The following is a 27,895-nucleotide window of genomic DNA, read 5'->3' as shown; positions in this document are numbered from 1 at the left end:
TTCTTATCGATCGCGTCGATTGGTAACATTGGTATTTCAATTTCGCCGGTCCTTTCCTTATCGCGCGATTGCTATTACTCAACCGTGTGGCGCACGTACATCCTAATCTGTTGGCATAGTCGAGCGATTTAGTCCAGCCTAGTATCAATATTTGACTACGAGACGTCCCCATCCTCAAGATGGGTCTAACATCGTCCGTCCCCGGCGCCCATCAGCTCGCTCTCGTCGAAAAATGAAACGCGATAAATTGTTTGAGAGTTCATCCCTTAAAACTAATTTTAAAGAGTAGATATTGTTAGAAGGAAGTTTGAGAATTATAAGGATAGAACGATTCAAGCGTTTAAATATTTATTTATAATATATAATACAGATCAAATAATCGGATATATTTTTTTACTCTTTCTCTTATGAAAAATTAAATTTAACAAATTCAAATCGATTTGCACCTCGTGGATCGTACCGTCAGAAAACCATCAAACATTGCGTATGATTCTCGGCTCGGGACAACAATACGTTCTTACGGGACACTCGATGCATCTTATCATGCTAAGCGTTTTATACTTTGTGCAGCTTTACAATCAAACTACTGTCGGAATTGAAACTAACCGGTTGTCTCGAAACGCCATCGGGTGTCTCCTGCACGGGAGCAGCGTCTGCTGCAACCGCCTCGTCGAAAAGAGAACGACGGATATATCCGCGCGGGCCGAGTAGATAGACAGATGGATGGAGAGGATAGCGAGCGCGGTGCGACTCGGAAAGATAGCGGGGAGGTTGGAGAGGCGAGAGAGAAGGGATGGCGGTTCGTTTCTTTTGGATTCAAGGAATGTTTCAATCAGTTTGATTGAAGGGCTGAGCCACGGCAAGAGGGTAAACTCGATTTACAGCCGTGTAGGAGGGATGGCGCGGTGGACGGAACGAAAGGAGAGAGGGAGAGAGAGAGAGAGAGAGCGAGAAAAGGGGGTGCAGAGGGGTGGACGGTGGGTGCCACAATCACCGAGATGCGTCCAATCACCCCCAGCCCCCGACGCCATCGGGTTTCGGGCGTACGGACGAGGGGCTGAAGGGATCGAGGAAAAGGGGAATGAGAGAGAGAGCGAGAGAGAGAAAGAGAGAGAGTGAGTGAGTGAGAGAGAGAGAGAGAGAGAGAATGTGTGTGCGGCCAATCATCGCTCGGCTTTCCGCTGGAGCGACGTCGTCGTGATGCTGGTTTGTCCTAGATGTGCAATCAGACGGCTTCCAGCCCTCTAGCTTGCTCCGATGGCTCCTTCTCCCTCCATCTTTCTGGCCGAATACCAAATTCCAGCAATTTGGTAGGTAGGTACTTTGTTGAATCAACATGATTGGGCTTGACGGAGACCGGCGACGCGCCATGCCGCGTAGCACGGCGCAGCGCCGCGACGAGCGACGGCGACGAGCCGACGAGCCGAGGACGTACCCGGGAGACGGATAGACTGGCTCCGGCACTCTCGCAATCCTTTCCCGTACGGACGACATTTCGTTGATGATCTTAAGATTGTCCACTTTTGCTCTTAATCCGATTACTTACTCAATTTTAGTCCGAAATGTTACTAGGATGATAGAACAATTATTACAAATTAATGTAATCATTATTACCCTGGATTAGAGTACATAGATATATATGTATGTATACGTTAATGAGATTTTTCAAGTCCTCGAAGGAATAAGTATTTAAAGTGAAAGGTTAAGGTAAAGAAAGAAAATAACAGTGTGACGAAACTGCGATGAAACATGTATTTCACTCACATGGAGAATAATGGCAATATAACATTAGAGCGACGAGAGTAATGGTATAGCGCGATAATAGTAACAACGACGATAACAGAGAAAGAGACTGCCGATCGCGTTCACGTGGAAGAGAACACGGCGTATTTTCCGCGCTCGATTCAGCCCGCATCGCGTCGAGGGAGGCACGTACGTAGACGGTAGGTCGCCGGAGGTGCTGAGGGAAAACGAAGAAGAGGGCGGGAACGGGGAACGGAGGGGTGGCACCGGGCGATAAGGGGTTCATTAGAGGCAGTTTATTACTGCCTTTGAAGTCTCTCGCGTGTTGCCGTTAAGTCGCTCGATATCTCGTAATATCTCGCTCTAATCTCGCGAGGAGAAGTTAATTGCTACCTTCACCCCCCCGCCACCTTCTCACCTCCGTCCGACCTACGCGCGCCCCCATCGCGCGCTCGCCGCACCACTTCCCGCCGCGCCACCCCGCCGCCGGCTCCCTCGCACATGTCGCCTTTACAATTAGACGCTTAATTCGGGCCACCACCGGGGCTGAAATTTTCACCGCCCCGCCTGCCCGGCCCCCTGACCGCCCCCTCGTCCGCCGCCGCCGCCGCCGCCGCCCGCTTCGACCGCGGGCTCGAGTCGGGAATTTCCTGCCCTTGGTCAGCAGCCGCCGTGTCGCTTCTCGAACTTGGTAATTTCTGAGTTCGATGACCGTTCGATGAACGGTCGCGTTGATGTCCCGAAAGTGCATGACTTCGTAGATACTCGCAAGAAGACATGTAGAAGGCGTGTTAAATATTCGTCGCGTCTTCCGAAATGTCGTAACAAGTTGATACGAATTGATAGCGCCTATCTGCACACGACATTGGGTCGTTAGGAAGCCACGTTTTATTCACTATTTTATTTCTGTACGCCGTAGTGTGTACACGTTTGACGTATCGCATCCGTATATCATACGTATATTTACAAAACTCCTCGGTGGGATCAGATAAATGTCGCGAGTCCGAGCGGGTGCGTTAATACGAGTCGGAATCGCGTGTCGACGCACCTTTTGTAAGGCGCACTAAAACCTTGCCTGTAATATACGCGCCTGTGAATACGAGGGGGTGCCACGTAGCCGTGGCACCAATTCGTAATTATTGTAATTTTCGCCAGTAAGAAAGTTTTCTCCTACGACAAACGATGACGAGAACAGTTTTCATGGTCGAGGCACCGCGTTAACGACTGGACGGCGAGATTGCTGGCGGAAAGAAAGGAGGCGTCGTGACGACTATTATCGCGGTAACATTCAAAGCGATTAGTTTGCAAGTTACCGTGGACCACGATCACGATAGTACGACGGACTCTACTCTCTAATTGTAGGACTCGACTCACTGAAGCACATGTTCCAACAATTCGCATTTATTTCCCCTTATGGTCAATATTATTCTTATTATTCTTATTATTATTGTAATTATCAGGGAGCAACGTATGAAGTAAATTAGATGGCTCGAGTTTTTTTTCTCCTCCTTTTCGAGAAAGCCACGAGTCTGCGGCGAAGAAACGGGGTGCAAAGTATCAGCTGGAGCCTTATATGTTAAGATTGTGCACAAACAACGAAAGAAATTTGAGTGACAGTTTAATCGAAGCATAATTTGGCCATTACATCAATACGCGTTCGTTACAATCCCGACAAGATTACGCGAGGAGAGCCGCGAGAGGGGGTGGTGAAGGGGGAGGGGGGGGGGAGAAGGGCGAATAGCCGCGGCAAATAGAGAGGAATTAATCCGTTCAACTTGACAGCGATTTCACGGGGGAAATTAAGAGAATACCGCAGAAGGTGGTTACGCTGCTGGCGGTGGCAGCCGCGTACGCGCCGCGATGGTAGAGGCTGATTCATGAAATGTTTGCGCGATTTCGCGATATTCGCGTTTGACTCCGCAGCAAACCGAGTAATGATATTTGAACAGGCCCTTGTGTGTGATCTAACGATGTTCCCCGGACGGACGGGCGGACGGGCGGACGGACGGATGGATGAGTAGGATAGATTTGAAGAGGAGGACCCCCCGGCCAATCGCAGGCCCGCGATCTCGACTCGATCGGTCTCGCAACGATCTACGATGATGATTAATCAGTTAATCGAGGTTTAGTGATTGAACGGATTTAATAATATGTTTCCTCATATTTCTTGGGTAAATTACGAATTTAATTAGACTGACGATTAAGAAATCGCGAGAAACAGGATAGAATCCAATTAAGTTCTTCGTACGGGAGAGATAGAGCTGAAACTCGCCAATGAATTGGTAATCGAGAGAAAGCGCGCGCGGACAATACCGTAACGTTGAGGATATAGCTGTAAATTAAGTATAGTTTCTTTGAACGTAGGGAGAACCTTCGATGAGGTAGTGGAAATTATCCGTGCGAAATTATATTACGATATCCACGGTTATATCGGACTATCGCTCTTGAACTTGCGCATCTTTATATTTCCGCGTAAATTTAAAAAGGGAAAAGGGGAGGGGGGCCACGTTTTTAGCATAAATTCGCGGAGACCTGCAACGCGAGAAATCGCATTATTCGTGCATCGACCGTGCGCGCAAATGAAGACATCCGCGTAAACTGCGTCGTTCGTAATTAAATACAACAACCTAAGTGCACCGCGTGCGCGCGCGGGCTTGAGCAAACGCGGTAGATTTGCTCGGAATCCGGCGGAACGCTTTGGTCTCCCTTTGAGAGAACGTTTTATGCGCGTTGTCCCGACGAAAAAGAGGAAGATGTCCGTCACATTTATCATTGCCGAGATATTAGGTGGCATTTATGCCCGCCGCGCGTTGACAAGCCCCCTTTTTGAGGTTAATAATAGCCATCGCGCGGCGGTTAAGCGCGTTTTTAATATTTTCAATGATCACGCGCTCCACCCGAGAGAGTAGCCGGAGGCTTTTCTTGCGCGAGGCGTGAGAGACCTGAAATCCGGAGATCCGATTATTACGAGTAACCAATAATCCCTTCGTGGAAAACTTATGCTATTAGGTATTACGGATTAATTTCACGCTTTAAATACGCAAAGAAAATTCCCAGCGTTGTTTCTCTCTCCCCCTTTCTCTTTCTCTCCCTCCCTCTCTCTCTCTGCCTTGTTAATTTATTAGACTAATTTTTTGAATATAAATTATTTCCTTTGTGGGTTCGATCGTCCGACAAATCGTGCTCATGGAAAAGGATCTAATCGCCAAAGTAAAGCTCGCGTTACGCTCGCGGGTAGGTTTATCTGCGATCGAAATACACGCAGGGGAGGGCGAGCCTTTTCCACCCACTGAATAATAAATAACGCGATCGTCGTGCTTCGAAACGTATTTGTCCCGACGTCGCCCTGGTGTCCTTTGACAAAACCGCTCGATAATGTCGATACTCATATTCCGCGCGTAACTAATCCCCCGAAAGCGTACGGGGGAATCGACGAAAAATGCGCGAGAAACGAAAAAAAAAAAAAATGAAGGAAATTCGCGCACAGGGATATCAAGATATCAGAAATAGATGTTCGGGATTAAACAATAAATTTTATAACATTTTACATGCGTCACAGGATCTGCGATAACAATCAAAGGAATCAATAGCGACCGTAATACCGAAAGCGTTTCAGTAAATACTATACATCGCGGTTTGTCATGTCATCTGTGAACCGTAGTGTTAACGAAAAATGGCATGAGTGCATTCAGCGCGCAAGATATAAAAGTACGAATGCCCGTACGCGTATCTACGCGCAATCATTTTTCATTTGTCGCACGCATGCTAATGACGGCACGACGCCCGTAGGTTTTTCGGAACGAGAATTTATTGAGGCTGGCCGGTGTGCGTCCGCACTCTGGCCGGGCCTGTTTCGCGATGCTATCAGGGCGAAAAAAAGCGGATCTAATTGATACACGCGAATAAAATGGAGTGGGCAGACCGATGAATGACCGGTTGAGAAATATTCGCGGATAAACTCGGCGTATGTACCAAGTCAGGAAAATTACATTTTCCAAATATATTACTGGATATTAATTAAGACTTAAATTTCCATATATGATAAATATTAGGGCTTAGATAAAAGATTCGAACATGTTCACTGATAGAAAAATGTGCTGTAGTTGTAATTATAATTGCATAGTAAAATATTTATAATTATGTAGGATTATCATTTCTACAGTAATTATTATTATAATATTAGTAATAATAACCACATGGTATATTTTAAAACTGTTTTTTCATAGTTAGTATAAATATATGATTATTATTACTAATATTATTTTAACAGTTACTGATATTTCTGACTACAATTATATTATTATGCAATTATCCTCACAATTATCACATATTTTTCTATCAGTGTTGTATGTTTTAGTCATTTGAATCATTCAAAGTAAAAATTAATTTAGTTTGAGCGTCCAGTTTGAATATTTCGGACAGTTTAAAATCACCTAAACAATAGATCTGTAATATCAATTTGTTATGTCTAAAGTTTGAACAATAAAGAAGATTGGAATTTAACAGTATGCATTCGAAACAAAAGACAATTTGTCACGAGTGTTTTCTTTTTTAATTATAAAAATGTCAAAAGAAATAGTTGGATTAAAAGTCAATATCAAAAAGGAATAGTTGGATATGGGATAAATATAAATAATAGATAAATATTACATTATTGAATTTTAACTTTTTTTAATACACATCATATACATGTTATTACAATATATTGTTTTCAAAATGCATCTTTGTATAAAAAAATATTACATTGAATTTTTAATTATTTTTCTACTGTTTTGAGTTTAAATAGTTTGAAAGATTAGAATTATTCGATCGTCAGATTCGAACTATTTAATCATCTACACTACAACAAGCATTAATAAATTAATATTGATACCGTGCCTAACAAATCTTCTTTTCTTTAACTGTAGATTTTCTACTCGCATTATTATAATTTATATAGAATCTGGTTATAGTTGTAGTATAGATTTCCAGAAATATTTGATGTCGCGCTTAAAGAATTAGAGTCGTTCATTCATCATAATAATACGGTAATTAAAAAAAAATATTATGCAATTAAATGTTCGCACATAGTTATTATCGAGAAACTTCGGTATTCTTTGATATTCGCCGTTGTCAAAGACATGCGACAATATTCCGGGCGATTCATTAGGCGCAAACGAAGGATCAGCATGAATTTGCACATACTCGCGCATTAATGAATACTGTTCCGCACGCGGCACGTTGGAAGGAAAATTGCGACGGCGAAAGGTAAAGAGAGAAAGAGATAGAGAGAGAGAGAGGGAGCGGGTCACCTATCGCGCGCGCCCGCGTCGCTCGCTGGATTAAGTGCGCGAGAACGTTAATTCGCACGGGCGGTTTTTCGCAAATTGCAGTTAGATGTCCGCGCTACTTTTACACGCGGACGATAACGACCGCGGGAGAAGGGTAACGCGCGGCCCGTGTAACGCCGATGATAAGCTGTTTGTATTTTAGCCGGCGTTATCGATAATGGAAGTCGGAGAGCGGCGCTCTCTCGCGTTTGTCTTTTTACGTCGATGCGTCGAAGCGAATTCGACGTTTCTATTAATCGGCCCCGCCAGTTCCACGGTGAAACGGTGTCAGGAAAATTAAGTGGATATTCCGCGATATGTCGCCGAATGAACGGTTTCCCAACGCCACACACCATCGTGGTGCACCGTCGCGCCGAAATTTACCGTTTAATCCCTCCCCAGCTTACCGTATACGTTATTGCGTATCATGAAAATTAATTACCGCTCATCTTCATTCTTACTGCAGTCCGTCGCACTTAAAACTTAATCCCCACGAAATTTCCACCGTAACTAAACGCAGAAGGGCGTTCGCCTCCTCCAACCTCCCGCCACTTCGGGGGTGGCTCCGTCAAAGTTGGCGAGCGCGCACGGCTATAATAATAATCCTATTTCGCGACTGCGAGCGGCATAGCAAATAGCCGCGCGATCTGAATCGACGAGGCGCAGAGAGCGAGAAGAGGGTTAGAGTGAGGCGGGGGGTAGACCGAGGAGGTGGTGGTGGAGGTAGACGAGAGACGACGTGCGGAAAGGGGGTGGAATAGCGAACAGGTCAGGGGTCGTTTCGATGGGAGTTCGGCGAGGGGGGAGGGGGTGGTTGTAGCGTGTACCCAACCTAATAACCGCGATCAGCCATCGCTTATGTGTACCTAATATATCAAATTATGGCGGCGTGCCTTGAATGACAAACCACTGTGCTAGACATAGAAAGGGGAGGTGTACCAGCGGCAGGAATATCTGGTTGTCACAGCCATATCGGTCCTTTGAGGAGGCTGCCTCTTCGTTCCGATCGCGTATCCCTTTGTGTGACATCCCCCTCCGCTTCGCTTCCTCTTCCGAAATACTTTTTTACCGCTGTCGTCATTGAACGTGCGTTTTCATCGTTGTTCTCGCGATCAACCGGCCGGGATTGATGTTCGACCGTCCGACGGCTTTAACGGCTCTCGGCCTCTCTGTCTCTCGCATTCATCCGAACGCCTCGCTAATTTATTCCGCGCTTTTTAATTATGTATTCTCGCGGCCGTCACGAGACATTATATAAGCGGACGAATCGTATCTCTCGCTGTCTCTCACCGGTACACAAGGCCGTTTATTAGGTATTAGGTAACGCGCATACGTGTATACACATAATTACGCCGCAAGTACGTGCAAATACACCCAGCCAATTAACCACGAAAACGGACCTATTCCCCTTCTCCCGCCCTCTCTCCCTCTCTCTCTCTCTCTCTCTCTCTCTCTCTCTCTCTCTCTTTCTCTTTATCCCGCCAGTACATTCATATCTCGTAAATCCTAAAGGGCCGGTGAGAGCGCAGAGCCCTCCGCAATGCGCTTATGTTGTTACCGCGTCCGATCCACCCTGAAACATCAGTCCACCGACCGTCGTATGATCCTAATTAACTCTCGCAGAAAAGTAAATTATTATTGCGCTTTTATATATTCGTATCCGTACGTATCAAAAGCGACGACCTAATGCGACCTAATGCTTTTTCGCGTTGGTCTTGTTTATAGCTGATTTATCCGGAGATATATTAAATTCGTGCAGCTTTTTAAAAAAAGGGAGGGGGGAAATTGCCCGCAGAAAGTTAATACGCGTATTACAGTGAACAATCTTGCGAGCAGCTCCGCGACTATTCTCATCTGTTTCTACAAATGGAGCAATTTGACAAAATCGGCCGTAATTTATCGGAAATATTGTATATCTATCTCTTGCCTTGATCGAGGTGCGTGGGTGTATAGTCTTCTGTCTTTTATTCGCTCCGCTCGTATATTTTCTCTTCCCTCTTCCTTTCTTCTCTCTCTCTCTCTCTCTCTCTCTCTCTCTCTCTCTCTCTCTCTCTCTCTCTCTCTCTCTCCTTCTCTTTCCTTCAGTACCTTCTGTTTCATTTTCTACAAGCAGCTCTCTCTCTCTCTCTCTCTCTCTCTCTCTCTCTCTCTCTCTCTCTCTCTCTCTCTATTTCTCTCGCACATACACACACATATACACGTACGCGCGCGCGCGAGTACACGCACACACAACACATCAGCAAACCGCCTCGTTATACAGATACACGGATGCGTCTCGTTTCATCCCTGGTAATTGCTTATTAAATTCCTGGGGGTTGAGGTAAACATCCCACTCCTCCTCATGCCCCTCCTGCACTAACCCTCTTCCACTTGCCTCTCGCGAAGCTATCGCCATTTCTCCATCTACCTGCAGTGGAAGGGAGAAACGTCCGACAGAATTGTTTTCCCCTTACCGTGAAAATATGCCAGAGGGCGGATCTTGCTGCGTAATTGGATTATTAATTAGATTGTTAATGAGACAAATTTCACGTCGAAGGGGATCGCGAACAAACCGCATGACGAAGCGTCGCGCCGACTTTTCGGACGAGTTCCTTGTTGATGAATATAAAATAGAAATACTGATTTAAGAACCCCATGTGTGTGTCTGTGCACATCTGCTTTATTATCGTCGATCGAATATTAACCGAAGGTTTCTATTATAATCGATTGGATTATAGTATCGTTTATGTTGCGGAAAGTTTTAATTACCCTGAAACATGAATATTGATTTTACATTTGTACATTGTTTTACACGTTTCATCCTTGCATATTACATGCACTGGTGATTGCAAGAAACATTGATAGTTTTCGCAACGTCAGTTGTGTGCGTATTATTTTTTATTAGTCGTAATTTTTTTTTGTTTTTTGTTTTTTTCAACAATGGTTCAGGATGTGAAGTATATGGGCGTTGCGACGTAATAGCGGTATACTAATTTATCGCGGCCGCAACGAAGTTATTAAGCCGTCAGCGTAAAACGGTTCGGCGCGAAAAGTAATTTCCGTTTCAATTTTGATCTGATCCGCGAGTGACGCCGGAAATTCGATGACGCGTTTCGGCCGGCCCATAGTTGGCAAGATTAGAACTCGTTTCGAAATGCCCCGTGCCACAGGTGGTTGCCAAGTGTCTCATTCCGCGGGTCGCCAAATTTTCGACGTGGCGTATCGGTTTTATTGGTATATCGAGTATTTTCTTCGGTCCGCGCGAGCGCGCGAGCGTGTCGCCGCCGCTCCCATAACGCGATCGGGGTTATTTCGTATACGCGACCGTTTCGCAACTTGCCGCGCTATCGCGCGGTGCCGTGTCGGACAATCACGCGAGGGTTTTATAAACAGAGCGTTTTATCTCGCCGGGAGAGTTCCCCGAACCGGCGCGTACGAGTTGCAATCGCGGCCGAGAAACCGGTCCGATCGATTAATCTGCCGGATCTACGAACGATGTGCGTTGAGAGATGTCTTTTCCTTCTCCTCTCCCTGACCGTTAGATTTCCGACTCGATGAATCGCGGCGCCGTATGCAGATCTAGATTCGTCAAGCGTCGAACTATCAAGTGACCCAAAATGTTAAGGGATATCAGAAAAAAAAGATGTCGAGGGTAACTGTTCCCTCGGAGTGTAGATCGACCGGGGTTTACGTGCCGTCCGAAAATCAATGCGCGACTTTTACGAGCCGACCAGGCAATGGCCGATATTCGTCGTCGTGACTTATCCCCACCGGCCTCCTTCCACCGGTCCGCTCTCGCCGCGCGAGGCAATTATCCTTAATTCGGGTCCCGCGGCCTCACACGGCATGTCGTGGCGCCCCCACCTGTCTAAGAGGAGAAAAAGGGGGGGGGGAAGACGTGACACGCCGAAAACGATGGCGAACGGCAGAAGAAATGTCGTTCAATCTACATAATCATTAACAGAAAGGAAATTTATTTAATCCCGCGAGCGAGACAGAGGGAGAAGGAGGGGACTCGTTATTTCCCTTGAACTAATTTGAATAGATTTGCCCCGTGAACGCTAAATTAGAATCCAATTTCGGCGTAATTTTGTGCTATTAAATGCGATTGAACCTACCGTCCCGCCTCCCCTTACCCCCTCGCCCGTCGACAATCCCCTTCTCCGCTATATACCGATACCTATGATACGCGGTTTATTGCGATTCACCGTTCGCCTCTCCTCTTTCGCCTCCCTCTTCGCGTGTGCTGCCGTCTCTCCCGTCTTTTTGTTACGCAAACTACCACCGATAGAGAGATACCGCTTGTTAATTTTATTTAATTAAGCGTGTGCTTGTATATATATTAAATGTACAAATAAATAAATAATCCACTATTTTTTTTATGAAATTCAGTATTTATTGTCGAAACACCGACATGGTTCACTCAACGGACACAGTTCCTGCAGATTATCATTTGTTGCGTCCGATGCAACATGCTTTATTTATCTCTCTCTTTCTCTCTCTCTCTCTCTATCTATCTATCTATCTATCTTAAAAAAGGCATGTAATGAAGCTTCTTTTCCGCGATGCTGATTGGTTCTCCCGCTGCGCTCACTTCGTGTTGCGAAAGTAACTGTCAAATTTTTATAGATGATTATTTATATCGTTGTAGTTTATTTTCAAGAAATAAAAAATAAAAAGTTAAATAGCGCGCGTGTCTGTAGTATCTAGTTAAATAAAAAACAATTAGAAAAAAACAATTATGCAATTAGAAGAAATAAGAGAAAATGAAGTTTGATTAAAAATTGTATTTAAAAAATAATGGGATTACTTTCATGCTTGAACCATATCGCAGTATGTTATAATGAATTTAAGAAAAGGCCAATCTTTCTGTGCCCATCCGGAATCTATAACTTGCCTGAAAAAGAGAGGAGAGCATTGGGGGGAAAAAATAATGGGGATTACGCCTTCGGTTGAATGATATCGATATGTTTCAATAATAAAAACATTGAATTTTATTTAAAAAAAAAATACTGAATTATTTATTCGTAATTCAACACATATGCGCGCAGCTGTTGTGGCTCGAAGATTTGACTGCATTCGGTCAAGTTGAATGCTGCCAATTTTCAAGGTAGCGCGCATTCGATTTTGTGACGCAGACACAAAACAGACACGAGACTGCGTTTGCGACGCAGACGAATCTCATGAAATAATGAAGGTCCCTCTCGACGAGGTATTAAATAATCGTCCAATCAACGTTCCCGGGGGAACCCGAGGAACCAAAGTCTTCTGGGAGCAATCTGCATGTTAAGAGGTAGTTAATACCTTTTTGCCTAGCTGGGCCGGTCGGTCCGTCGATTTCGCGTATGTCTTTCCGTGAGGTGAATACGGCTAAACCCTGATTGGCTTCCTTTAAACGTGCATCGGACCATAGGGTTCAGCGCGAAGTCCTTTGCGATGTACGTCGCAGTCTGTCGCCCGATAGATTGAGGGTGCTAATCGCTTGTCCCGTAGTAAGCGAAATAGGCGGCTGCCTCAAAACCTCAAAATTCACCTCGCCGGAACGATTAACACCTGCGCGTTGACTCAACGCGTGTACGCGTTAGATGATAAAAAGATGTAAAGCAGCAATCTTTTCTGTCTTCGTTTACGCATCATTTCGCGCGTGCCAGCGAATTTTTCATTTGGAATTTTACTATAGCAGAGAGGCAGGGGGAGTAAATCGTTACGGTCGCGCCGTCCAGAAATTTTTCACGCATTTTTCAAGCTCTATCTGTCGGACACACCGGCGTGCGCTATCTTCCTCTCTCATTCGTCCCACCCGTGGTGTGTTCAGCGGAAGAAGAGTTGCGGGCAGGAAGGGCGGGAAACCGAGCGCGTGGGAGAGTAAGCTGCGGGAGAGGGTTGGCTCTCAAAGGGGTGGACGCGCCGGGGTAGACTCTGGTAATGAGGGAATGCGTGCCGCACTCCTGATAAGGGTGTATCTGCCGCTGCACTCGTGTTTACACCGTGAGACATCCCGCGTTACAGGCGGCCACCGCGGCCACCGCGGTGCTTTTTTGCCCGCTTTATCAGGCGCCCGATAAAATTCCCCGCATTATTCTTCCGGCAATCTCTCTCGGAGGTAAAAACTCGTAGGTAACGCACACACACGGGAGGACGTGTATCGCGTGCCGCGGATGATGGACAACAGTTCAGCCGTTCGGCGGGAAATTGAGCGAGACGCTTCGGTTTTTCGAAAGAGTTTCCCGGGAGATGTTGAACCTTGTAAAACCGCACACATCGACGCGGGTGATTTCGGATCATCGAGTATCCGTTGCCGTCGATGAAACTTCCATGTCTCATCGCGAAAGATCTCCCCGAGATTGCGGATGCCTTCCTCTCGAGGGGGATAGGAGGGGAATCATGAATAAGAAATTGTTATCTAGATACAGAATTTGTGGAGTTGTCCTCCTCCAGCTACGAAACGGTTAAATTTACTCGAGGCAGAACTGCCCGTCGTTATCCGTGAGCCAGAATATCTGACGTAACATTAGCGACGTTTCGCTCGCGGGGCATTTATTATTTAGCGCTACGAAACAGTTTTACCGCTAGAGTCGGAATCGAAGCGGAGCGGAGCATCGATTTTACGATTACACACGCGCGCGTGTACGGGGAGAGGGAGGGCGGTCTGTGTGTTTAAACGGCTCCTAGATATGTATCAATACGCCGGGGGTAACAACCCTGGCGCTTATAAAGCGTTGTGGGCTTAATATTTCAAAGATTCATTAATAACGAAACGATAGAATGAGCCCGTCACGAGAGAGACCTCGCGCGAGTCGGTGGCCGTTTCGAGGAGAGATTGCGATCGCGATTGTCGAAGCAATCGTGACGCCATCTTTCTCTCTCTCTCTCTCTCTCTCTCTCTCTCTCTCTCTCTCTCAATGCGTAAAATATAATATTTAAATCAATTACAGTCTCTAAAACAACCAAACGATAGAAGCTAACGTACAGAAACGCGAGAGCCGAAGCGTTAGATTTCGGAACTGTGGTTTCGTCGCCACTTCCGGAAAACGTCGACGCACCAGCCGTTTATCGCGCAACGATTACGCGTTTGACGGCGCCGTAAATCTTTCGGTGAGTTTTCTATCGCGCGCGCGTAGCCCAGTATTTAACTAACATCGGCGCAGCACGCGCGCGCTCGTAATATCATCCGAGTCGCAACGACGGATAACTCGATGCGCCAAAGTGCATACAGGCCGCGTAATGTCCGTTGCGCGCTCAACAAAAGTTTCTAAACGGTACGGTAATAACAATAATAACTTTTGCAACTCCGTCGCCGCGCGCACACGACGACGAAACGAAGAGCTTCGCTCGCTCGCTCGCTCGCCCGCTCGCCTGCCCGCCCCGCTCGCAACCGCGCAGCCTGCGGCGCGTAAATTGAACGTCCAACTTGTATTTATATGATAATAAGCGCGTTTAAATATACCCAGTGTACCTAAACTCGCTACTTAAATATCGGACGATTACGCCGGCTTTCTTCCGGACGTCGCTTTACCTTATGCGCGCCCGCGCACATTACGAATCTATATACGTGCACACATACATACACACACACACACGCACACACATAGTAGCTCGCGCGACGCGCGTCTATATGTATGTGCGCGTAATAACATCCAGTAGCCTCGTATTTACATATTTAGAGAGCCCGCAACTTTCCACGAGTTTCAGTTAAACGCGCTTTTATCCCGCCGGGGAGAGTATCTCTTCCTCTCGTACTTCCGCTTTCTTATGGGCCACCTACCCGCCACAGCCCCGCCTCCGTACCCTTCGTCAACTATACTCCCATTACCCTACCCCCTTCGGGGTCTTTTCGTACTCTTCGATACGCGTTGCGTCCGAATCGGACTGGAATAATTTTTCGACGACCTTTTACGCGCGTGTTTTTGCGCTGGATGCCATTTGTATCGTCGATATTCCTACTTCGCAGCATTGATACTTGAATTTTTCCACGAACGAATAAACGGATTTCGATTCGAACGAACGTTCGTCTCTCTCTCTCTCTTTCTCTCCCTCCCCCTCTCCTCTCTCTTTCTCACGCATCGTGATTCCTCCTGCCTTTCTCGTTTTCTCTCTTTCGCCGTTGCCCGTGGAATGGCACGGGATCGGTGAGGTGATACAGGAGGGGTGGTTATAATTTTAATGACGGCGTGTCCGCGCGCGCAGACTATTAAGAATACGCGTCGCTAGAAACTTTTAACGAGACGCCGTGCCGCCTCTCCTCTTCTTTCCTCCATCGTTCCTCTCCTCTCCTCTCGTTTTCTCTCCGCTCTTCTCTCTCTCTCTCTCTCTCTCTCTCTCTCTCTCTCTCTCTCTCTCTGTCTCTCTCTCTTTCGAGCGTCTCTCGATTCCGCACGGGACCTCCGTCGGGCAGGAGGAAGGAGAGAGGACTGAGGAAAGAGAGGGGCGGGGGTTATGCGGTAGAAGGCGACTCGGCATTATGTATTTTATAATGATCTCACAACAAAATTGCAATTTGCAGCGGGCGATGTCGCATCTTCCACGCGCGCGCGCTTTCTTTGCTCCTCTCCCTCTCTCTCTCTCTCTCTCTCTCTCTCTCTCTCTCTCTCTCTCTCTCTCTCTCTCTCTCTCTCTCTCTCTCTCTCTCTTTTCTTTCTCTGTTGCTCTTTCTGCCTCTCTCTTTGCTTCTCATCCAGCTTTCCGTCCTTTCGCTTACAGGGCTGGATCGCGGAGCGAATTGTTAGACGCCTCGAGAGATTTGCGATCGGAGTAAGAAGTTTTTTTTTAAACGTTGACGTGCGTGGAGTTGACTAGGCGAGCAACTTTTAAAGGCCACACATCATTAAGGACGATTCTTCATCCCTCCTTTCAATTTTTTTTTCCGCCTGTTCTTCAACCTTCTCATTTTCTTTTTAACGTTTCGATATATCTTAAACGTTCATTAATTCGTGACTTCCGCGACTTTTTCCTCCGATGGCAACGCGACAGCTGCGCTTTCGGAGCGGTGGAGGCGCGCGAGCGAGCGAGCGCGGGAAAGAGAGAGGGGAATGCACTTGACTCTTTGAGCGACGCGCAATTCTCACAGGACCTAACGCGACCTTCGATCGAAATTCGCGTCGAAGCGAAATACGCTTCGGTTCCCTCGGTTTACGTCGTTGCCACGTGGATTTCGTCTCTCGAACGGCCCTGCCGACGACGGCAGGTCGGTCGCTCGGCCGGCGCTCTCACACCTGCATACGAGTCCCTGCCGCTTTACCTGCCTCCGCGATTCAAAAGAAGTTCTTTCTGTGTCGTCGCTCTCCTCGCTCCTCCCCCGCCCTGCGCGGGTCCCGGCCCTGCCTGGCAGCACCTTTTTTCCCTCCCTTCCCCCTCCCGTTCCCCGCGCGCTCCCTTATTTCCCCGGTTTTTCTTTTCACTTCGCCCACCCTCCTCTTCCTCTCCTTCCTTTCCGCGCTCCCTTTTTTTCCGGGCACGTCGTTATCTACTCGTTTAACTTCGCCGCTCGTGGTCTACCTCGAATCAAGTATCACGTGCGTCTAATGGCGCGGATTTAAAACGCGCCGCGCACGGTCAAAGAACAAGTCCAGGATGGGGGGCGGGGGAAGGAGAGAATCATCGGCGGCCGGTCATCGACTATTTAATGCCACTTTGGTATTTTTATATACTCGCGCATACTTTAGCATACATCTAATTTACATTTAGATATAATATGGTAATACTCACGTTAATTACATCCGCGCGGTTATCGTATTAATTTTATTAAAAAGTATTTTCGGTCCTTTGACGACAGAGCAGCCGACTGCTGCGCGCCACTCCTCTGTTCGTGCCGCCGAAGACGAAAGGGTAGGCGATTTACCGTTTTGCCCTGAATGAAAAGCCGTCCGGGATGTCGTCGCACCGTGGATACTTATACGCATTTATTATGTATACGGTAACGTGCGTGTGTGCGTGTGTGTGTGTGCACGCGCGCGCGCGCGTGCATGTGTTGACGCACATGCACGTGCACACAGTGCTAGTTACGACTGATCGATGCCTCTGCCGCGCAACTCGCTTGTTACCAGCGGCGGGAGGGGAGGGGGGGTGGTAGCTCGCGCGGAAGAGGAAGAGGATATGTCGGGATGGACAAACGGAGGGTGAGGGGAGGAGGGTTGGGGATGGAGGTTAGACCGGGAAACAAAGCGCGCAATCGGAACGTTAATTACATTAAAATGAATCGGGGATCGGACTCGATCGAGATTGTCTCGCGCCGGTGGCGCCGCGGACGGTCGCAACGGCAAATACGGAATCCAATTTTCTAAGTTAGATCACGATAGACCGCACGATATCGCCGCCAAAGAAAACATTCCTCCGAACGGGACTTTCTTCCGAATCGTATCAAGACGTGCCCGTCGATCGCGCCTGGTGGACGCGAGATGAAATTCGGCGAGCGCTTTTTAACATCTACCTCCTACATCGTTCGCGATCGTTTCGTGTGTCGCTCTTTTCCTCGCAAGTAATTACGCATCGTGGATCCATCATCTTGCACGTACGCAGTCCCGACTTGTTCGATCTCGACGCGCGTTCGTTTCCGTCGCTGCCGCACCGTCGCGTCGTTCAATATCTCAGGCAGCTTCTAATACGGGCGCCGCGTTGTGTCCGCCATATACTTCCCAAATTGCGCACCACGGCTAATAGGAATTTTGATTGACCAAATTAAATAGTTATCGAAGGAGATCCGCGTGTTTTTATTTCGGTCTCCTTTTTTCTCTCTTCCTCGCATCGATTAACTTTATTAGGAGCCTCCCTCCCTCCCTCCCTCCCTCCCTCCCACTCGTTTGTGGAACATTAAAAGTGGGATGAGAGGAGGACAAAGAAAAGGAAGAGGGTGGAAGAGTCCTCTCGCGCGGCGTGCGAGCGGATTGCGGGAGGATGATAGCGGAATCGGGGCGAGGGGGGAAAAAGGGGGTGGCAGGGGGAGGTTGAGTGGAGGATGAGGTGAAAGGAAGTTCACCGAGGCAATTTGTTGTTAAGTCGGAACTCATTTTCTAGAACCCACACCCGACTAATGCCGCGACTGGGCCTGCAGGCCATCTCATTACCAGACCTAGTCAATTTCAATTTAATTTGCCAGTCGGCTGTTTCGCGGAAGGCGGTGTGTACGTGCGCGCGTGCGTGAATGTGTGTGCGCGCGCGCGTGTGTATGTGTATGTATGGGAGAGGGAGGGACGGAAAGAGTGGCGACCGCATAGCTTTTTAATTAAACTGGAAACCGAGGCCGCGCGATTAATCATTATTATCTAAAAAAATTAAAGCCAGCAGCGAATGTGTGTGTGTGCGCACGCGTGTGTGTTTCGGTCGGTTATGTGCATATGCCCATAACGCGTAACGCGGCAGATTTCGTGTCGCTCCCTGTGTAGGGAAGCTGTCCTGCATCCGCGTTTATTATACCGCGCGCGAAGTATCCCGAGAAAAAGAGTAGCGATCTTCAGCACTCGCAGCATTGCACAGCCACACGTGTGTGTCTCTCAAGGAAAATTAATAACGGACTCTACAATTCGTCGCTCTATTAGCGTTAAAACGATGCGTAGATTTCGGTAGATTAGACCGGATAATTCGCGAAAACGCACGGTTCGCCCACGAGGACCTCCGTCCTTTCCTTCATCGGCGACGACCATCGAGGAAGTTGGCGCGTAAACGGAACGGCGTGTTCAAGATGCGAATGAAATTGAAGGTGCCCACAAGGGTTCTCGCCCGTGGGGACTCCCCGAGCCGAACGCCAGTCCGAAATTTGGATTTTTAATCGCACAAAGCGCTAATGAATCCATTTAGTCTCGCGAAGGGGGTAAGAGGGAGGAGGGGGAGGGGGGAGCGAGCGGCCTACTCGACCCTCGCTCGATACAGGGATCTTGGATAAACGGACAAACGAACCAAATAATTACGCTAATTAAAGCCGCCCAATTTGTGCTTTAGACAATTAAAGTGCCGAGGGTAAGGTAGTCTAACTCATTAACAGGCGGGGGTCGCCCACACGCACATACGGACGCGCTTCCCGTGTGTGAATACGTCGTTTCGGCGTGCGCGCACCCGCACCCGTCCTTGTGCGCGTCTCCTCTCTCTCTCTTATTCCCTCTCTTGTTAGCGGCAGAGTGTACGCTCCGTTGTGTGCGGCAAAGGGGCACGCATAATGAGCGAGGGTGCCTCGGCGAGAGAGCGATCCGTAAGGGCGCGGAGGGCGCACTTGCCGCTCGCCGGAGTCTTTCGAAATCGCGGGTCACGTTACTTCGTACACATATAGCTAGGTCGTCGCGACGAATCGAACGAAAGGAAAAAAAATCGCGCCGCTGGCAAATTCGTATCGTGACGTAATTTATGTAAATCCATCAAAAGAATTGCTAATCTCACCTGGTGTTCAGAGTTACGCGTACACGCGTGACACGCGCCTTTAGAGACGCTTGTTAGACCGGGCAAGATTGACACGTCGCGTCGGTCGCAATTAAAACGTAAGGGGCCCCGTGCTCGTTCTCGCGCGCGCGCGGCAAATTGCGTATCAAGTTAGAGAAGTCGTACGGAGGAGAGCGGGCGAGAGACACACTCGTATTATCATTGGTGAAATCAACTAATTAGAAATTGCGTAGACCGCTCGTTAAAGATCGCCCCGCCGACCGTAATCGCCAATTACTCTCTTAGTACTAACGGACTACAGTGAACTTCGCTCATTAAAATTATTAAACGCCGCGGGGCGACGGGCGTTTGACGTTTCTACTATACACGACGGCATTGCGAATCGCCGAATTTTTACGACGCGCCCGACCATAGGAGGAGGAAATTGCGAAATAATAAATAAATTGCAAATCGTAATTTTTCACGATGGATTCCTCGACCGGCGATGTCGGTCCGGTTTTTTCCTTTCCGCGGATCGTGCATAATGGAAACGTAAATTGTGCCCCGCGTACGGATAATACAAGCGCGGGAAGTAATTAACTGCATTCACGGTTAAAATATATTTAGCTGCAAATATTATTTTTTTTTTTTTTTCGCCAGCTATACGTTTACGCACACGCGTGACCGCGTGCACGGTCCACGGCGCGCGAGCAAGATAAATCTTGGCACGGTCAATGTTTTATCAAAGATATATAGAGATTGTTAATAGTCGGTGCGCGCGATAATATCGCATCATAACAGACGGCGTCCGCTGTCATTCATCACCGGCGTCGAACCGTTATTCGCCAGTTACTTTCGATCAATTACTCCTCCACCGGCGGGGCAATGCCTATTAGGACGGAGCACTCGATATCTAATTTAATACAGTCGCTCTGATTACCGTGAAGACCTACACAAATGTCGGAAAGAGAGGACAAAAATTCTGCCGCGCCGCGCGGCATTTAATTAACCGCTCCGCGACTATCGCGCTGCCGCCGATCGATATAGTCGTCAAATATATCTAAACTATTTAATGAGCGCCGGGCAAGGTGCTCGTTTCGAGTAACGATAATTAAGTGAAATAACGAATAATTTGCGCGCTCTGTTTGACATTTTTTATGACTGTCGTAAATAAGGCTCACGGATAATCGAAAATTCTTGCTTGTCATCAGCTTTCCAGAATGGTCACGTAAAACACGCGTGAATAATGATACTGGTAATGGCGTCGAGCGATTAAGAGGCCAGAATGAGATAGAGAGAGAGAGAGAGAGAGAGAGAGGGAGAGGAAAGAAGAGGAGGAGGAGAAAGGAGAGGCAAATTTTATGGCTGATCCTCGATCATCAGCTGTACAATTCCTCCTATCCGTTCTATAGCTGATTGACTTGGCCGTCGGCCTCTAATTAGCAATTATGGAGAAATCGAAAATGCGCTTCGAGCAGGGGAGGGGGAGGGGGGGACCGCACGTATTTCTCCGCTCATTATGTTCGCGAAGGATGTTCGCTCGGTCCGGAAGTAGATAAATACGCGCGATTGAACGGGAAAGACAGGAAGACTGCGCGACCGCAATTAAAACCTAGCACTTCGATTCATTTGTGAGACGTCGGGGAATCGCGAGACTCCGCCGAAGGAAACGCCACCTTTGATTAGCCGTCTCGCCCACGTGCGGGACGAGAGCGATGCGTCTTTACAACGTCTTACGTAACGCGCAAGAGTTTTAATCAATGGATAATTGATTTGCCCGGGATCGAAATTGAATTAATAAATAATACACAAGCGATGGAATTTCGCGTAACGTCGTAAGTTTCCGGATACAATAATTTTTCTTATGTTTTCGTTATAGATAAGACATAGAGGGAAAGATAGACGGAGACGCGCCCCCGCGATCATATGATCGATCAGCGTATTTAATAATGCGCGGAAACGCACCGTGTACACGACGCGCGCGCGCCACGCTTTCTCGAACCGCGCGAGAAAGTAACAGCACGTCCGGAGGAGAGCCTTCGCGTGTCTCAAAATTCGCGCATTACCGTTCTCTCGCCACCGCGAGAGAAGTAGGCAAAGTCGTCCGACACCGGGGCCCGTTTGCATCCGCGTTTTCCCGCAGAGAGGAGAACGCGCATTTATAATTGAACCGTTGCGAATGATTGAAGACAAACCGCAAAAAAAAAATGAAAATAAAAAGGAAAGAAAGAAGGAAAAAAGGCAGGGAAGAACGAGGGAGAGAAAGGAGAGAGGGGGGAAGGAGGGAGACCGAGGATAAAAAGAGAATGATTGAAACGTCATTCGGGGGAGCAATCATCGAGATACCGGGCCGCGCGATCAGCTGTGTGGATCCCGGGCAGATAAATTAGCAATTTAATTATAGAACTGTCAGCCGGTAATTAAATTAATAACGAGAAACCTCAAATCCAATCCGCTCCGTCGTCGTAACAGCCTTATGCGCGCTCTCTCTCTCTCTCTCTCTCTCTCTTCTCTCTCTCTTCTCTCCCCCCCCCCCCCTCTCTCTTTCTCTCTCTCTCGGAGTAAAGTCCGACGCGGAACGTCGATGTGTGCGAACGCCGGCTACCTATATCGCGCGTTTCAAAAGTCGGTTTAATTAAACGTTCCATTAGCGTTAAACGCGAAGTTCGATTTTGACACAGGGGCACGTACACCGCTGCTGCCGCGACTGGAGACTCGTCGGCCGGAGACACGTCGTTAGACTGGCGAATCCTCTCCGAGTTTCCTTGTGGAAACAAAACGCAGGATTTTCAGGTACGACTGCTCAAAGTCGTCGCGGTGGTAGTTGAGAGGAGAGGAGACGGCCGAGTGCGTGTGCGCCGAGGTACCCGGTACGTCTCCCTCGCGGAGGAGCGTCTTCTATCCCTACGCCGTCGTCGTCGTCGTCGTCGGCGGCGGCGGCGGCGGCGCGCGTTGGAGAGAGAGACGTGAAATCGTGGAGCTCTCCTCGAATCCCCATTCGACATACCTACGTATATCGTTACGAAGCTAATTGCTGCATAAACAGCCGACTTTACGAGCCAACGGGTATACGGCTGACAACCGCTTCGCAAACATTAACTGCCATTAACGTGGGATACGAGCGCATCGCGTCGCCGGTATTGGAATACTCGATGTGTGCCACGGCGCCGCGGACGAACTTGTTGAAAAATAATCGCACAGACGCACTCGACGCGTCCATAATCGGCCACGGACGTCTGGCGACTCTTCTCTCGGGGGAGTCGCGCGCGGAGATCCGACGCACGTCCGGTTCCGGACGCGCGTCATGCCGCCGCGAGGTCATTAATCGTGCGTCGCGACCCTGAACCTGAATGAAAGTCATCTTAATTTTTTTTTTTTCTTTCTTGTTGCAGAATGTTCGGCAACAGCGGAATCTGCGGGAGTTGCGGTAACGCGATACCCGCGAACGAAATGGTGATGAGGGCCGGCGACTCGGTGTTTCACGTGAAATGCTTCAACTGCAACAAGTGCGGCGGCCCGCTCGTCTCCGGCGACAGGTGAGTCCTCCAAACTGTCCTCGCTCGCGATTCCCCTTCCCCATCCCTTCTTCCCGCCCTCGCAGACGACCTCTCTACCACCCCACGGTCCGGCGAGAAAGCGAGAAATCTTTACGTGACCATGCGACTCTCTCGTCGTTTCAGATATTACTTGCTGTCAGGCTCGCCGGTTTGCGAATCCGACTGGCACAAGATCGTGAAGTCGTCCAGCGTCGCGGCGGCGGCGGCGGCCGCGGCGGCCGGGAACAGCGGCGCACCCGTTAGGAAAGGTAAGGTCGGCAGGCCTCGAAGGACCCGCGAATGAGGCGGCAACCCGGTCGGTCGCCCGAAGAAGGTGCAACCCTCTCCGCAGCCGACGCCCCCCATCGTACCGTCACCTCAGGTAGATGTAGTGGACGTCGCCGTCGGGGTGGACCCCTATTCGCCGCCACCGCCGGGTCATCAGCACTATCACCAGTATCACCATCACCACCATCACCAGATGGCACTCGTGCATCCGGGTCTGGCGGCACAGCAGTCGCATCTACAGGCGTCCGGCTATCAGGACTGGTCGTCCTGGGCCCAGGATACCTGCGATTAGATATCCCCGCCGGCCGCCGGGGATAACTGTATCCCCCATCGGGCACGTCGCGATGAGGAATGGCGTCTACCTAACGTCGCGAAGTTTTCCCCGAAGGAGGGGAGAAGACGTAGCGCCGTTCCACGCACTCGGAGTGTCTCTGGACTTGGCATCGTGATATTGAGTGTGTTTGGACCTACCGCGGTAGCCGAATTGTCTCCGACAACGTGCGGTGCCGCGATGATTAAAACGTGATTGAACTCGCCGCGGATACCGTGCGTCTCTGCGTCTTCTGGCGCAGTGTTCGACGTGTCGAGTGCGTCCGAGCTTGGCGCTGAATGCACAGGAATCTCTGACCCGCGTTTTTCGAACGTGGAACATAAATCGCGTGAAAAGATTTAAAAAAAAAAACCATCGACACAAGTGGCGACAAGTTAAGCACGACACTCGACACCGATATCGCAGAGGTACTTTCGCCGATCTTCTTAAATAGTAATCTTTGCTCAATTGTAAAGAATCGAAGAAAGTTTAACGTACGATCCATCGTGCGTCTACCATCAGCCGCAGTAGTGACCGTCAGTTCTCTTCTTTTAAAACCCTTTGCGAAAGGGTCGAATCGTCGCATTGCGATTATCTTGACGCGGAATGTGGCGTGTGGAATTCGTTAAATGGCAACCTGCGAACAGGCGTTCTGCAATATATCGAGATAATTCTTCCCGTCGATGTCAAATTGTTCTAATAAAAATTCAAGAGGTTTTACGCGTTACTCCAGTTACAATTGTACAACCAAGAGCCATTTGTTTCGATTCTCTCTTACAACTTTTAGTCGATTCTTGATTGTCGCCACTTTGGAGACGACACGCGCGTTAAATTCGACACGTGCGATCAACGAGGCTCTAATCGCGCGAGAAAGACAGACGCCAATCGGAAGAGAAAGAGGAGAAAAAGAGATAATTCGAATCGGCGATCGAACGAGAAACGCGAAACGACGGCGGCGGCGCACACCAGCCCTGGACCCTTAGAAAATTATTTTTCTTTCAAAATCACCGTTCTCCTGTCGATCCGCCGCCGCGCTTCGTAAACTCATTAGGCGGCCCTTGTTCCCGCCATCGTTAATTGAGTGCCGAGGTGAGATGAACGACACGGAATTATCATTCGAATCCTTCTTGTTAGGCATCCGCGCCACTCCTTTCCCACTCGTTCTCACCTTTCCCCTCCCTCCGTTTCGCTCGCTCGTTTTCACTCTTTCCTCCTTTCCCGTGCGCATCCATCATTTTCGAAACAGCATAATCAATTAAGTCCTGTTGCGCACGAGACGAAATCCGTTTCTCGCAGCGTCGGCATAAATCGGATCAAATTTTATTGTAAGCGTAATCGCGTTAGTACATTACGAAGTTTCATGTAGGGATGCAAAAACAACCGATGTCGTTCTCGAGGAGGGAAACAGTTCAATTATCTCGCTTTCTCTCTTTCTTTTTCTCGCGTCATTTAGCGAAGTCTACGTTATGCCATAAATTGGTTGTTAAAGCTGGTCGACAGGGTTGTACGCGGAAACACACGTTTGCGCCAGTGAACGACAGGTCCATCTTCCGATTCGAAAGTGCGTCGATCCCTCGGCGCACGTTTAATTCGACGATTCCTCTTTGTCGCGGCTTTTCCAAACTGCTCGACGCTCGTTCGTCGTGGAGCGTCTCCGAAGAGAGTAACCGGCACGCACTGTAATGTCGCGCGCGTAAACACGTCGGTGACACAACTCGCGGCGGGCAAGAAGTGACATTGGCACGCACGCAGATGAGCGGCGTGCTCGAAAGCTCAAAGTACAACGGATTCGCAAGAGTGGCGGCGGAATGTGTACCATAAGTCGCGAAGTCGCCCTCCCTCCCACCCCCCCCCCCTTTTCCTCCCTCCTCCCCGTTTACTCGTTTCACTCATCAAATACTCTCGTCTTAAAACGATGTGACTCCCGCGCGTCATCCACCGCGATCTCCGCGATTAAGCGTCGCTCGCACCGCCAAGGAAGCTCGCACGGTTGCGCCGCCGTGTATCACGGGGAAGACATTGCGAAGACGAAAACGACGTTCAAGAGTTCCCATGGTAGCGCGCAAACACGGTGGCTTCGAAATCCGACGAGACGCGTCCGGATCGAACGAATTTGCTAGTCGACGCCCGCCGTCGCGCCGGCGGGATCGAGATCGATCTCGTGATCACCACCGCCGATGGGCGACGACGCCGACGGAGAGACGGAGGTTGGAAAGCGGCATATACAGAGAAAAGTGTACATGTAGACCGGGCAAGAAAGTCGCGCCGACGGATCATGTCAAGGATGCACAAACTCTTTCGGGCAATAGCCACAGATCTATTCCTCGACCGAGCGCACGTACTTGTAAAAAAAAAATAACTCGCGGTGCAGTTTACTTTTCATTTTTACTTTAATTTTCGTAGTAAGTATCTCGAGCGAATGAATTAGTACAGATTTGTACAAATAACGCGCTGGGAAATTCAAATACGAATCGGGCAACTTGTACATTCGAAATCGCGTAATCGAGAAGGACGGGGGGGGGGGGAGGAGGAGGGAACAAATTTATTGGCTCGTTTTTCAGTTTCTTTCCGCTGCCACGTGCACGTGTCAGATTGGGGTTTGTGCATCGTTGGGTTGTGTAATTTAATCTTGTATATAGGGTACATTTTGTATATTGTTAAAAGTTTGTGTGATATAAATGGTTATGTATTTACTATCGAGCGCGAACGCGAGCGGCGAAACGGGGCACCACCCGCGCGTTTATCCCACGGGCGATCGGCGACCGATCGACGCGATACGTGCCATGGTTTTCCGTGGTCCCGCGTCGCCGAGTGCGGCGGAGTGCGGCGCAGCGCCGTTTTCACCGTCGTGACGTCGACGACGGAACACGCTTTGTTACTTACGAATGTTGGTCTCGCATCGATCCGAAGTTTCGCTCGGCGCCGATTAATCGAACTGTCTCGTCTCGAATGCACATAACATTACATTTCGCGTCGGTTTTTTTTTTTGTTCCTTCTTCGTTTTCTTTTTCACTCGTTCGTTTAAGGGGTATTCTATGGCGCGAAACAAAGGGTGGTCTGTTTTAGGAATTTTTTTTTACAGAAACGTACGCTGCACATATATTTCTTCTTTGCTTTTACTCGTCTACTTGTACATAGCATAGAGATATCTACAAATTTTGATGACGAATATAAATTAACTTTTTCAAATATATTTTTGTGAATTTGTTATTTTTATCATAATTTTTTATTTATTCTAAGTGATGCGATAAACAGACATGTATTTTATATATACGAAAAAGTGGAAGTTGATAGCGTCAAGTACTTAATAAGCAAAAACCGTTAAAAAATGTTGATTTATGTATCTTTTCGAATATTTTAAAATAATATTGTTTAAATGCTTTATAAAGATTATTTGATTCGTGGTTTTTTTATGAAATATTATAATGTTTTAAAACATTATTTCCAAATTGTGGTCAAAGTTTATTCACATTGATGCGTGCAACGCATTAAATATAACATATTTTAATATACCTCGTGTTAGCATCACTGTAATGATATTGTAACAATAATTTTATGCTTGCTGAATATTTTCTGAGAAATCGCGTCAGCCGACTTTACAAATGTATGTGTTTTTAATTTACATGACATAAATACTAATCCATATTTATTGTCGCATCAAAATTTGTAAGTATTTAATAAATACCTACAAATGTGCATGTAGAAACGTAGAAAGATATGTGAGCAGTTTTCTTAAAAAGAAAAATTCCAGAAGTAGGCAGACTTTTCCTCAAGACCGGAATACTCTTTTACAATTCGTCTCGCGATCTCACATGGCGTTTTCAAATGCTCCGCGACCGCTAAGCGATCGTCGGGAGCCGTCTCGCGAATCGCTCTTACTCGCGCGACGAAGAGTAACCGTTCGAGGACAGCGTCGAGCGGAACTTGCGAGGCGTCACGCGGATTTTACTACGAGATCTCTCTCGGGGCAAACTGTCGTGAAACTAAATTGCAACGGCGCGCGTTGCGTACCGCATCCGGCACGCACTCGGTGGGCCCGGAAGCGATCGCGCGAGGAGCACGGAAAGTCCCTCCCCCTCCGCCCCATCACGCCCGGCCGAGTGGCACGCGCGCGGACCGCGATCCCGGTCCCACGTGCGTCTATAGTTAATTTTGTTATTTCATTAATCTCGGACTCTTCGTAATCGGGACCCGACATCTCTGTATGTATGGTTTCGCGGCCTCTTGTAAAATACAATTACACCCATGGAACAAACACATACACATACATACATACACACACACACACACATACACATTCTTTCGCGCATAAACACAATCGTACGCGGACACGATTTATTAATTAAATAAAAATCACAAGTTTTTAGAAAAAAAAAAAGAAACAGTGG

The 27,895-nt window shown here is 48.2% G+C and overlaps 1 protein-coding gene across 2 annotated transcripts in view; it reads left to right on the top strand.

Annotated features, from left to right (window-relative positions):
• LOC105835640 (LIM/homeobox protein Lhx9) overlaps positions 1-23,213 on the top strand; it is a 174,204-nt gene extending 150,991 nt beyond the window's left edge. For both annotated transcript variants that reach the window (XM_028191443.2, XM_012679099.3), the window contains 2 exons: positions 22,766-22,909; positions 23,054-23,213. In XM_028191443.2, coding sequence (XP_028047244.1) covers positions 22,766-22,909; positions 23,054-23,213 — 304 coding nt within the window. The remainder of the gene's footprint in view (positions 1-22,765; positions 22,910-23,053) is intronic.
• The last annotated feature ends 4,682 nt before the right edge of the window (positions 23,214-27,895 follow it).

Source organism: Monomorium pharaonis, chromosome 11, assembly GCF_013373865.1.
Source record: "Monomorium pharaonis isolate MP-MQ-018 chromosome 11, ASM1337386v2, whole genome shotgun sequence".
In the NCBI taxonomy this organism is placed as follows: domain Eukaryota; kingdom Metazoa; phylum Arthropoda; class Insecta; order Hymenoptera; family Formicidae; genus Monomorium; species Monomorium pharaonis.
Note: the sequence above shows the minus strand (reverse complement) of the source record. Positions and strands in the feature narration are given on the sequence as shown.